Genomic DNA, 14397 nt, shown 5'->3' on the forward strand with positions numbered 1-14397 from the left:
TGATGTTGTATAAAGGATATGAGGATTTATCAGAGGTATTTTGGTTTAAATGTAAACAGTTTCTCTCTCCCGTCTCTCTATAGGTTAAGTAGAGTATAATGTATATCAGCCATTTTCTATAAGTTTGTCATGAATAGATCTTCGTAACTTACAATGCAATATTGCCATATTTAGTTATAACTTTATATACTAGTTTTAAGTTAGATAATTAAATTTGTTGTTTTGTTAAAACCTGTCTATTATTTCGGAGAACGGACACCTATCGATTTATTCACCTCCCTCCCATTCAAGTGTTTAATGAGCCCTCCTACTCGAAATAGTGTTACGAAACACGAGTTAGGATGCGTGTAATTATCCTCACTGGTATCAGTTCCTGACTGGAAACAGTCATCGAACAATTTGCATGTTTCCATTAAATTATAAGCCATCCCCTGACAAGAAGGCAGTAAGAAGAGTCAAATTCATGGCTCTACACCCTCTTGATTCTCACACTTATGTATCAGAATTTATCATCATTTTAATATACAAAGTATTATATTTATAAATAATTTCTCATAGCAGATTATTTTCTTTGTCAATTATGATAAAATTCTATCTAAAAACTATGATAATCTTTCAAATTCAATAAAATAGATAGTCACAGTTTACACGTGTTTTTCAATTTTGCACATTCTATGGACACAATTTTATGCTACTTAGATTTAACAAAATACTCTGGCCATCCAAAATATACAGTATTATGAGTTATTACTTGCTCAATCATCACTTAAAATATCAATTATATCAACCAGATATCAATGAACACGGTCAATTAAAAGAAATTATCTCTTAAAATATGAAGAAAATAGAGTTGACTGTCAAGATTGTACCTAAAATGCAATACATCTCAAGCCTATGATTTCTAAATGTGACATTAAATCTAAAAGAAAAAATGAGAAATCTTATATATTATTAAAATTGATAATTTTATAAAAATCATTACAAAAGAAGCAAACTAAAAACCAATTTTAAATCTCTAAACAAATGACAAAAACTGGTAATTATGTATTTTAAAATGCATATAAATTCAAAAGAATATGACACAGTGTAAATGTAACCATCATTGAATAACTGCAGGAAAAACACCTACTATAAATTATATTTCACAAGAAGCTAATATATTTGCATTTCAAATACTCGAAAGTAAGAAATTCAAACAAATCTACTGTATTAGATATTTTTTGAAGAAAAATTTGAGATAAAAATTACAAAAATTCAAATTAAATAAATAACCAGTCCATGCTGTACTAAAATATATCTTATCACTCATGATATGCTCTTAAATCAACTGAACAAAACACAAGATTTATTCTGCACAAATTCAATTTGTATGTCTAGAATGACCTAAGTTATTTAAAAGATTTATAGTGAAGTAGAAAAATGAGGGAATTGCTATTTCAATTACTACTATTTTTATTGAAAATATAAAAATTGAGAACAATTTATAAACATCTGCAATCAAAGACACAATCAATACTATGTATGTAAGGAATTTTAGAACTGATTACAGTAGACCCCCTATAAAACAGGTTCATATGATATGGATTTGTGTATGATGGCGAAAAAATTGCGATCATATTTGTATAAACACGCTAAAAGAGCTAATATGATAAGGTAAAACGTTATATCTGACTCGTGTCACAATAGGATCGGTCGAATCTAGACCAATAGCGAATATTGAACAAATCGTTGAGTTTAAACGAGCAGCGGAACTACTAAAAACCATTTATTATTTAACGGCCATAAAAATTATATTTATATTAATGACATCTCCGAAGTTCAGTAAATTTTTCACAGAAAAATAATTTATCAGGAAACATGCGCCCACCATTCGATGCGCCGCTCCACGACAAAAACAAGCTTAAGCAATGGCATCGTTGAATCGTTGAATGGTGCACACTAGGTAAGTAATCCTACAATTTTTTGTTTATAGCATAGTTTATATGGATTATTCCCAAAAAATTATACGTGTTTTGGAAATGTTGAGTCAAATGAGTCTAGAATCAATCAATTTTATGGAAGAAACCTTTCAAACAGCCGTAGTCCATAAACTGCATATGTGCCAGGCTATGATTGGCTCATGTATTTAAGGACTCATAGAACATGAATTTCATAAAACACGGAACGTATCTACCGTGTTATAGGGGGTATACTGTACTTCAATTGAAATTTATTTTACTTAAATTTTAAATCAAATTTTATAACAACACTTAATTGTTTCATTTATTTTCAAATATTGACATTAAATATCCCTCAGTGACAAAAAAGTTATGCACAGAGAAAGAAATGTTGGAATAAAATAAAGCTTTATCAGTGTAATAACAATGAAAATAAGTACACCCCAGTACCCAATTGATTCGTTTATCCGAATCAATTGGGAACTGGGGTGGTTCAGATAACTTATTTTTCGGATAACGAATCATGTACGAAAAAATATATTAATTTATCCCATGTTGAAATTTTTCTCCATCACGTGTCACTTTGCGTTGAATTTTCGTCGATGTTAAGCCTAATGAAGACTATTGTATCGTTAAAAATTATTTAACGATATTAGTTAATATCGACTATTGTATCGTTAGAAATAATTTAATATATTGAAAAACAAATATATTGAAAAATATAAAAACAATAAAAAATTATACTTCAGAAGTTAATTTAGTATCAAAAATGTCAAATATTTGAGTAGCCCAAGACATAGCCAAAGATTGCAGTGCCACAGCACTGGCAAAAATTTAAACTTGCCAACTGGAATGCTTTCGGATAACCAGCTTTCGGATAAACGACGCTCTACTGTAATTACAATGTCACAGTAAAGGCACAATTCCTGTGAAGCAACAATATAATTTAAAAAAACCTTTTGTACCTTGTAGGACCACCTCTTGCCTGTATCTATGCAGCAATATGGTCAAGCATGAAGGCACCCAATGCTATTGTGTGACAGATTTACCCACAAATGTTGTAATTGTTATTTTATATATCTCAAACTTGTAATGCCCCATCTAGTCCCATGAATGCTTGATAGGTGACAAATTCAGAAACAGGCCAGGCCAATTAAGTGTGACAATGTGAGAGATGTTTGCGGAAAACCCAAATGTGTGGAGCCAAGTATTATCTTGTAAGGAAAATGGCTATTTGCAACCATGTCATGGAAAACAACAAGGGTGCAGGATTTCACTACATTCTGCTGTGCCATCAATGTCCTTCACACCACTATTAGGGCTATTGTATGAGATGGATTCCCAGACTAGCATGCGCAGTAAGGGGAAAGTAAGGGCAGAATTGAAGAGCTCATTAGTAATCCTCCAAGCATTAACATGATGGTCATCCATTCCCAAACTGACCAGAATTCATTGCCAGAAATAATATGCTGCCAATTTTTAGCAGTCCTTGCTTCTTTGTCATGATACCACTGCAAACAAAGCTGGCAATTCTGGGGTGTTAACAATAAGGGACACAGAAATTGCCATGCATACAAATTTGCCTCTGTTAATCTGTTAATTGCCTGTCAACAGTAAAGGACAGAGTTCTGTAACAAGGCTTTCATCTACTTCGGATAGTAGACAAAGGTGCCTTTCAATTGTTTGCATTTATTTCATGATCAGAGATCATCTCTCCTGGTGGCTTCTCTGAAGCATCTAGAGCCTGCCTGCCATGCATATGTGCCTTGACATATTCACTATCCCCAACACCTAACAGTCAGGTCGGAATGACTCAGATGACAAGCAGTTTGGCAAAACAACTGTCCCACTTCCCTCAAGCCTGATGATGAAGTCTTTCTCAAACTCTGCCAGCTGTGCATAATGTCCTGACTGCATTGTACAGGCATGTTTGACATTCAAAGAGCTACAAACAACAGATACACTAAGAATTCTGAAAACAGCAAGCCTTTATGAGTTTTTTAGGATAGTAGGGTAGCAATTTTAAGGCACTCTAGTGACATTATCCAGCATGCAATCAGACACAACCGTAATCATTTACTTGTGTGTCCAGAAAACCGATTGAACAATTCTACCTGTGTGTGTAACTTTTTAGTCAATGAGTGTAAATACATTACAAAAAATAAAAAAAATCTGAAGATTAGTTTGTTTAAAAAATATTTTATTTACCTATTTTAAAATGCACAGCTCCTTGTAAGTCTCCTACATTGATCCAGCCATTCTTTCTTTCCACTTGCTGTAATAATGTAAGTATAATATATTATGAAAATAATATAATTTAACATATAATAAAAATAACACATTTATTATACAGTAATTTTATATTTTAAATATTTTTAGTTTTATTTTAAAGTATTTCAATTCCATTTTATAAAAATATTTTTTATTAAATAAAAAATATAATGATTTTATTATAAAAAATATAATAATTTNTAAAAAATATAATAATTTTGAGCTTATTTAATAAGCTCAAAATGGAAATTACATTAAATCTGAATGGTAAACATTTCTTTCTAATAGTATTTTTTAAAAAGAAAGCTCCACTTTAAATTTATTTATCCTTTAAAAATCACTTTTCTTAAAGATTGTTTCCATTTAATAAGTAAAAGCAAAAGGAATAAATCTCAGTTTATGTATTAAATGTGACAAATTACTTAACGAATTAAAAGTTTAATTTTTCTATTGTATAAAAAAATAAACTTACTCCATCTGTTCGAAGAATCTTGCCTTTCAACCAAGACAAATAATAAACACGCACTCGAGATTTTTTACCAGATATGGTAATTAAAATATTCTGTCCTTCCAGCACTTCCATTTGTTGAAACCTCCTTCGTGATATTAGCTGATAAACTTTCCCCTGTCCACTTCGATCGAGCAACATCAAGCCATTTTCTGTTCCAATCAACAGATTCACACCTAAAACATAAAAAAAAAAAAAATCACAATTTTTAAAAAGTTCTTGTTGTATTATAAATAATGAAACTGTAAGGTTTAAACAGAATTTTGAACTGAATATTAATTGTATAATAATAAGTAATTTTTTACTAAAATAAAACAAAAAGTATGAAATAAAGTATAAATATTAAAGCACACTATAAAGACTAATACAAAATCATAAGATGAAATAGACTAAAACAGAAATTCGTGTATTCTTCCATACGTGAATTTCTGTTATAGTCTATGGCAGGGGTGGTCAACCTGCGGCTCGCGAGCCACATGCGGCTCTTTAAACGATTATTTGTGGCTCTCGATAAATGTACCCAAGTTCCCTTTTCATTTTTGTGTTGTTATTTTAAAAAATTATTATCGTTCCGTATGTGTTTCAAAATGTCTTTTAAATTACTAACAACAAATATGAAAGACTAAGTGCAACGTTGTAACAAATTTCATTTCCGTCCAAGTTAAGAATGATATGACTCATCGAAAACTGCGTGAACGAACATAAACAGTGGCGTAATTGTCCATTATCGACCGACTCCAGACCGATTTTGAATTTGTAAACTGTCATTGCAACGGACAGTTGACATTGTGCTCTGGAGGAAACAATTTGTATCACTCTTGCTACGGATATAATTTGTGTAATCTGGAATTTTTTGCATACCTTTTTAATACGTATTTAATTGCGGCTCGCGAAAAATTTCAAATTTTGAAAAATGGCTCGGAGTATCAAGGAGCTTGGCCACCCTGGGTCTATGGGAAGAAACTCTCTTCACATCCACCCATCTCACACCATGGGAATATCAAGTGGTAGACTTGACTTTTATTTTGAGGCTCTTCCCCAACTCTTTATGACAAAATTATTTAAAAAGTCCCTCTAAATTTATTGTTTGAGTTTATTTTTAATAACTGTGATTTTTTTTTTATTTTTAGAATACAGGAGATTTAGCATATAGCATTAGCTTATAGGTGGAGAAGGACCTCAAAATAAAGGTTAACTTCATCGTGTAACTTTGTTATCCATATCTATGTAAAGAGTATTTATGAAGGACTCATTTTTTTCTATGTGCAATTTTTAAATAAATTTATCATTTTGGTTTATTTTTAATAATTTAAATATGGCAGAAATTTGTTAATTTGGCACCTAAAATGTAACCAATAATCCAGAATTTGTGCCATAATAACCCAATATGCCATACATTAGAATTTGTTCGAACACACATTAAAGACCTTGAGCAATAACGTGTCCATTAAGGTTTTTACAGATTTTTCCATCAATCTTAACACGGCATAGTAATGCAAATGCACCTTATCATTTTTAAACTGATCAAAGAGCCATCATGAACAAATTGGAAGCATAAAGCAATGTGCACTGGTAAAAATGTACAGCAATGTTTGCAATATTCAAATCAAATATAACTTGTCAAATTTTCAGAAAATCCAATAAGTCTAGTAATCCAGCAGTTTTGATAATCTGGCACCACTCTGGTCTCACATGTGCCAGAATAATAAACTACTTCATTTCTTCATTTTTAAATTATATAGAAGATAATGTTTCACAAAGAATTAATTAAAGGACTTGACTATTTCTTTCATTTAATATTTTTATTTATATTCATAATTCATGACATTCCATATTAAAATCTTAATTAGATTTCCTGAAAGTTTATTTCATTCTTTCTATAATCTTCTATTATGAATTTAATTACAGCTAATTTCTACCAATTCAATAATTCAAGAAATCAAGCTTTACTATCATTAACAAATTTGGCATTCCATTGCATCTGATAACAAATATATTCTGTGAATAATATACAGGGTAATCCATTTGAGATGTTGTAAAATTAAATGTGTAGAAAATAATGAAATTTGAGGTTATTGAGTGTTGTGTGTGTGTTGAAAGATTGCCAGTTTCTGTTTAAAAGAAGTCAACACTCAAGAATGTAATGGTGGATGGTGCACAGTTTGTACAGGACAGATGCATAATCATATTGCTGTGATGCTTGAGGTTGTTGCACATGGTATGGAAACATATTCAATCAAGCACAATCTTCTGGCATATGCTATACAGAATGCCATGTTCCAATGTCAAATGGTGCAATAACTTCTTTGGACGACTCTGAATTATGGCCCAACAAACATTCACTCTTCTACTGACGCGAGGAAAAGTCAGGCTGATTCATGAAACTTCTGGTAACATTACACAATGTCCCAATGTGACGAATGGAAAATTATAAACTTGTTGGAACTCCCTCTGAACAAGAGTAGCACTCTCATTTTACATACCATACTAAGCACTAGGCCCTCTGTGGTGACTGCCATTTTGCATTCCAGTGCACATGTGCCACAACATGGCAGAGTCCAAAACAAGCATGCACCATCCCAAAACTGACAATCTTCTGATACTTTATGATGTATATTTGCATTACTTTATTTTCTAGACATTTTTAATTTACGATAAACTAAATGGAACACCCTGCACTTTCCTGTGAAGAATATCTCATATAAATTTTGTCAAGAATGTATCGGTAAGTTTTTAAAATTTACAAACATGTTCTTGTCATCTAGCACAAACACACACAAATACTATGCACATTGTGCTACATAAAACAGTTCTGAATAATTAAGGATTTTTTAATACATTCATATATTATTATTTTATGATTTTGTATTTTACTTATGCATCAGGATAAAATTTTTATATTTTTTTTATTAAAGTAACACAGCAGAAATGCTTTTGATTGTAAAAATACAGAAAATGTCAAGCTAGCTTCACACATTTTCTGAATAATTGCCTATTCATCATTTTGATTCAGCACAATATACTGACAAAAACTGGAAAATGGTAAATGCCAAATATTAAGCACAAGTGAATCATCCACACTTCTCAGTATTGGCCAAATGTTTGTTGGGTATTAAGTGAATATGAAATATGCGAAGGCAGTTTTGTATGCTTTCAATTGCGTCAATGGTAAAAGCTAAATTTTTAAAAGGATAAATAACAAAGCTGTGTAAAAGACAGCTTTAGACAAGAACATGATAAAGTAGATGCTTGAACGTGGAAAAAATAAGCAAATTCACAAAGCTTGAAATGCAAGACCAAATGAAAAAAAAATGATTAAAGTATAAATTGAAAAGGAAGTGAAGTTTTATTTATATGATTCACATAATAGCACATGAAAAAGATAAAAAAAAAAAGCAAATTCTTTACTTCATTTTCAAAAATTAGATTATGTTAATGAAGAAAAACAAGACCACTAAAAGTATGGACTGGTTTGACAATTAGAGAAACAATATATAGAATATTTTCAGTGTAAAGAAATACATCACATAACTGAAACTTAAACAGATAACAAAGAGTTATCTTAATAAAAAATGAAAATTTTATTATCTGAAAGAAGTAATTTTAAAAAATATAAAATCAACAAGTAAACTTTAATTACTATGTATATAAATTATAAGAATTTAATTAAAAATAAACTGCAACCTGAAGAACAATTTTCTTCTTTAATCATCTATAAAATTATAGGAAATTATTTTATTACACTGTAACATAAAAGTTTTCATAATTTATTTAAAATATTATTATTATTTACCCCATAATGCGGCACAGAGAATTTCCGAATTGAAACGTTTCTTATACTTTCGAATTTCCGGTGTTTCTGGTGTAATTTCGTGTGGAGTCGGTGTAATACTGATATTAAGATGAGATTCACGTCTTGGAGATGGAGAATGGGCCAATCCACCTGCACCGAAGCCGAATGTTAAAAAGGAACGTTGCTTGTGATGTAACTGAGAAGGAACCTTGTTTATATCCTAAAATTAAGATATTTTAAATAAGAATATCTTAAATATCATAAACTAATTACAACTAAATTTTTACCTCTTCAGATGTATTTTTATCTTGAGACTTGGACTGAACAAATGGTTTGTGAGGTCCCACGGCACAAGCATACGTAGGAAGTAAATCGGGCATCTGATTACCAGAATTTGGTCCCAACATACCAATATTGCTTGGCGAGCTTTGTGAATTTTCCATTCTCAATCCAGGATATCTAGCTCCACCTTCATTAGACTGATGATTATCCATTCTATTTTTCTCTCTCTCATTCTATTAACAGCAACAGCAGCAACAAAAAAAACCTTTAATATTTTAAATTGATTCTTATCACTTATACAGTACCAGACCAAACATTCAGAAATCTTGGGACTAGAAGTGGTTCATATTTCTGGATTATTCAATTTTTTGGACATGGGCAAAATATATACTTAAATTAAAAACAACAGAACATAAAAATTGGAACTGTTTTTAACACCATATATTAGCAGTCACACTGGAACTGACATACAATGTGAAGCAAATGCCATGGAAACCAAAACAAAGTTGCAGTGCAGTGAATTACCGCTGTACCACAGCCCACCAAATTCAAAACTACAGTAGCCAGTTTTCTGGTAATTCCCAATTTCTGGAAGCCAGATATTTGGTCCCATACTGTATTAACAAAATATTTTTTTAATTGATAGTCATATATCTATACAAGAATCTCAATATAATTTGAAGAATCAGATTTTAGATATTAATTATTAATTCATTAAAATCAATCTATATATATGTATATGGATATTTTGATTAAACATATGAACTACATTTTGGCCTTTTATTTTCTTGTGTTAATCCACAATAATAAAGTAACAACAAAGTTATAATTAGTCAATATTACTGTACTAATTTATATTTGGAATTCTTGAGATTCTTATTTAAAAACACAAGTTTTTTCCCCACAAAATACACATAACAGACTCATTTCATTACACACACAAATAGTATCTTGTGTGTGCCATTCACAAATATTCTGAAGTAGACAATACCAGTCTGATGTATGGAATAAAATTATTGATAAATTATTAAAATATTTATAAGTTTATAAAATATTGGATAGTTAATAGTTATTCATTTAAAATAAATAAAGTTATAAATGTAATAATAATTACATATTTTTTATAATAAATATTTATCTACAGGATGTCCACAGATATCTTCCATAAATGATTATGAGTAAAATTTTGTAGTGGTGGATATTACACACTGGTTATTGGTGGCACAAGAAAAAATAGGCTCATGGAATTGTTATTTTTTATATCATGGTGTAGACCTCATTGTGGTGCACAACATCATTGGCAGAAGCAAGTGTGAAGCAAAATGACACTAGTCCTTCAACAACATAATCGATGAATTGTGGAATTTGCAGATATGAACACTGTTGAGAACGCACAGCCTGTTTTCAGATGGAATTTAATGTTAAGGTACAAAGTGACAAGACCAATTGTGAAGTGGTACCGTACAATGAATTTTTGGAAAGGGCGAGTGCATTTTAAATCAAAGGAAAGGACATTTGACCTGACAATGTAAAGTTGTGAAATATGCTTGGGAATCACTTGCTTATAGCCCTAAGTAGTCTGGCACAGAGCTAACTGGGCATTGGAGTTAACTAAATCCACTATGTCTAAGATCTTAAATACTCAAGTCCATGTCAGTGAAAAAGTAAACAAGCTCAATGTCAAGATTTGGGGTAGTGAGAATTCACATATTGTTATGGAGATTGAATTTGACTCTCCAAATTCAATGTTTTTAGTGCCATATAGAAGAAGAAAGTGTATTGATCCTGTTTCTTTTGGAAGAAACAATTACTGGTTTCAGCTATCTGGGCATGCTGACTTAACTGTTTTCACAATTGGATGAGAAGGGTAATGAATTCTTCTTTCAGTGATACAAAGTTCCATTACATTGACATCTCTACATTCATAATATCCAAATGCATGAGTGTCAAACAGATGGATTGGACCACAGTGGAGCTGATGACAATGTATTCTGCTGTCATCACCAAATTACCTCATTTCACTGTCTGTCACTTCTTTGTATTCCCACGCCATTGCCTGAAAATCACAACAGTTGCAGTAATGTATCACTACTTCCACCAGGTCATGTCCACCCCAGTGGATATGTTTGAGCATCATGTAGCACAAATAATATCACCTTGCTATTTTTTATGTGACACATGGGCTGTACATTGAGTATCTTTGAGGTAAGGAACAAAATGTAAAGGGTTTCACTTTCTAGTGATGCCAATATTGTATGTAATAACTATAGATGGCAACTTTATGTTTGTTTAAAATCAAAGAAAATATTTGTGGACACTCTGTATATTGTACATAAAAACAAATTATTTTTATTTATATAAAGATTAGTTTATGGCGTGCAACGTTCAATGACACTTTATGTTGATTTTCCACAAAACAAAAATTGTTCGTCTTGACCTCTTTCAAATGACAGACACCTGCAGAGTTGCGGACAAGGATAATTCCATTTTTTGCTAATGCTATAAAACTTGACCCATGATCATTCGTGTCAAGAAATTAAAAAAAAGGTTACAAAATTTTTCAATTAAAATATATTATAAATATCAAATTANGGATAAGAATAAGAATGTCTATTTACATGCATTGGCAAATAACATCCTGAGTACTAAAAAATTTATAAAATAATATTCTAAAAGATGTCAAAGTATTAATATCATGGTTTGAGTTCAAATAAATGCTGCATTGGTAACTGATGAGCAAATAAAATCATAAGCAGAAAAACTTGTTGTTCAGATATTAAGATTTTTTTGCAACAACAGATGGCTTGATCATTTTAAAAACAAAGAAGTTTTGTTGTTGTAATTTAAAATTTTAATGTATTGAGCCAAATAAGTTTTTATGTAAATATGAGTTACCTGTAGTCATTAAATGATATTCACTATATCTATTGTTAGATATTGATATTCACTATATCTATATCTATCTATCAATATAGCAAGTATTATTTATTGACTGTAGTATAAGGCATGATGGTAACCTTTTTGAATTCGCATATCATGCAGTAAGCATACTTATGTTTAAGAATGCTTATGCATGTTTTAGACTTCAAATTATGATATGAAAATAAATAAAATTAATATGCTTTAATTGGAGTAAATGCAATGACAATGAGTGAAAATACATTATGTGCCAGATGATGTCTCTCAATGTGTCACTTTGGGCACATATGCCATAGGTTTGCCACTCCTGGTATATTGTAGTTTAATAATATGAATATAGCTAGCAACACATAAGAAACATAACCATTTGGTCTTTTCATCCTAATTATAAGCAAATTTGATTGAACTTACCTTTCTTGCAAGTAAAGTTCTGTCATTATCATCATCATCGGGAGTTGGTGGTAGTGGTCGATCCGGTGCTTGACTTATAGCGGCTTCCACTTTAATTACAAAAAATTTCCGAATTGAAACGTTTCTTATACTTTCGAATTTCCGGTGTTTCTGGTGTAATTTCGTGTGGAGTCGGTGTAATACTGATATTAAGATGAGATTCACGTCTTGGAGATGGAGAATGGGCCAATCCACCTGCACCGAAGCCGAATGTTAAAAAGGAACGTTGCTTGTGATGTAACTGAGAAGGAACCTTGTTTATATCCTAAAATTAAGATATTTTAAATAAGAATATCTTAAATATCATAAACTAATTACAACTAAATTTTTACCTCTTCAGATGTATTTTTATCTTGAGACTTGGACTGAACAAATGGTTTGTGAGGTCCCACGGCACAAGCATACGTAGGAAGTAAATCGGGCATCTGATTACCAGAATTTGGTCCCAACATACCAATATTGCTTGGCGAGCTTTGTGAATTTTCCATTCTCAATCCAGGATATCTAGCTCCACCTTCATTAGACTGATGATTATCCATNCTGTAATTTTTAAATAATTAAAATATTATCCTGCACTGTTATGTGTTTAATAAACTTACTAAAATTCTAGAGCAAAATACTATCCGTGAGAACTAAGAAAGGTTTACCCATATAAATTTATTTTTACATGTAACATTTTTTCCAAAATACTTCAAGTTGAGAACTCAAAAAGAAAAATCTCCATTGGCTCAATGTTCGTTCTTATATAAAATTCTAACTAAAAGATTCGAAGAACATTAGTTCCCACAAACTTCTTGAACATTATATATTTAAAAATTTAATTTGCTCTATAAAATGAAATGATTTATTTGCTATCTTAAAAAAACAGAAAAAAAACATTAAATTTATATATTTAAAAATTTCATATTTTTATCCAAGATAGCAAGTAAATCACCTTACACCAAATACATAAATTATGAAATACATAGTGTTTTTTAAAATTAGATCAAAATTATGAAAAATAATAATAATAATAATAATAATTTTACCATCAATCACGAAAAATGATTTGTCAAATTGTATCAGGCTATATTGTGCTACATTTAATAATTAGATAGAATAATTTTGCCTCACCGTTAACCTGTTCCATGGTATTCCCGAAATATTTTGGGTTGAAACATAATGATCTTGATTAGTTGACCCGAGATATATAATTTCAGTATCGGGATGTTTTTGACACTAGATGTCGCTAGTTGGCATAATTTTTATATTAAAAGTGCTAAAGATACTAGTAGGTGCTTGATGTACTGTACACAATGACATAAAAATCAAGTGCTAAAGTTAAAAACCACTTGCAATGGATTTATTATGGTTAAAAGCCACCACAAGTTCTGAATATTAACCAATAACAAGGTTAAATTGTAACGAAAACTTTCTTTTTCGTTACAATTTAAGTATCTTCAATTATATACGTAGGTAACAAAATTATTCACCACATACAGAAATGTAACTTGATTACTTTTCAACAATGTTTAAACATTCATGAAAATCTGTTGTGGTGCTCGAGATTTCAAACAACTCATTTACTAAAAATAATTACTTTGTCAGGAACTTTTATTAATAAATCAGTCTTTTTTATGAGAATCAAGAATGTTGCAGAGTTATTTATTTTTACAAGAACTATTACAGTAACATTTTGCATTTTATGTTCTTTGAGTGAAATTTGCATTTTTTATCGATGCTCAAATAAAAATGTAGTTTGACCTTTACCACTTTTAAGCAAAACAAAAAAAAACCAAATGTGTATTTTTCTCCATACATTTTATTTCTTTGAAATTTTTTTAAGTATGAAAATTAAATTTCTAAGAAAATTGTAGAACTAATGTTGTTCGGCATTAAAAATTGTAAATAAAAGTGTTTCAAGGCTAGAATACATATTTTAAAGTTACAAACCACTGTGCGTCGTATCACTCTCTATCATGGTTGCATCAGCTAATGTTCAAAACATGTTATGGCTTTTCTTAATCTCCGCTTAGTGGTGGTCAAATATAATGAAAGCCATGACGTGAATTTCAATTTGTGTTCTTTTTGAGTTAGTCACAATGCATTGTGGCACTTGTAAAACAGCCACAACACATTTTTGAAATCATCCACATTGCAAATGAATTTTGCAATGTGGATGATTTAAAGTGACCACAACATGTATATGTTTTTTTGCTCAAGGAGTGTTTTTGTTTTTTTTAGCCTAACATACATAA

At 30.6% G+C, this 14397-nt stretch overlaps 1 protein-coding gene across 1 annotated transcript in view; it reads right to left on the bottom strand.

Annotated features, from left to right (window-relative positions):
• LOC111640808 (misshapen-like kinase 1) overlaps positions 1-14397 on the bottom strand; it is a 93568-nt gene that overhangs the window by 13638 nt on the left and 65533 nt on the right. Inside the window, exons 17-21 of the mRNA XM_023386875.1 lie at positions 12122-12245; positions 8797-9024; positions 8510-8729; positions 4681-4892; positions 4146-4212 (exon numbers count right to left, since the gene is read on the bottom strand). Of these exons, the coding sequence (XP_023242643.1) occupies positions 4146-4212; positions 4681-4892; positions 8510-8729; positions 8797-9024; positions 12122-12245 (851 nt within the window). The remainder of the gene's footprint in view (positions 1-4145; positions 4213-4680; positions 4893-8509; positions 8730-8796; positions 9025-12121; positions 12246-14397) is intronic.

The sequence above is a fragment of the Centruroides sculpturatus genome, unplaced genomic scaffold (genome assembly GCF_000671375.1).
Source record: "Centruroides sculpturatus isolate CEXI.00-Female unplaced genomic scaffold, Cexi_2.0 scaffold163, whole genome shotgun sequence".
In the NCBI taxonomy this organism is placed as follows: domain Eukaryota; kingdom Metazoa; phylum Arthropoda; class Arachnida; order Scorpiones; family Buthidae; genus Centruroides; species Centruroides sculpturatus.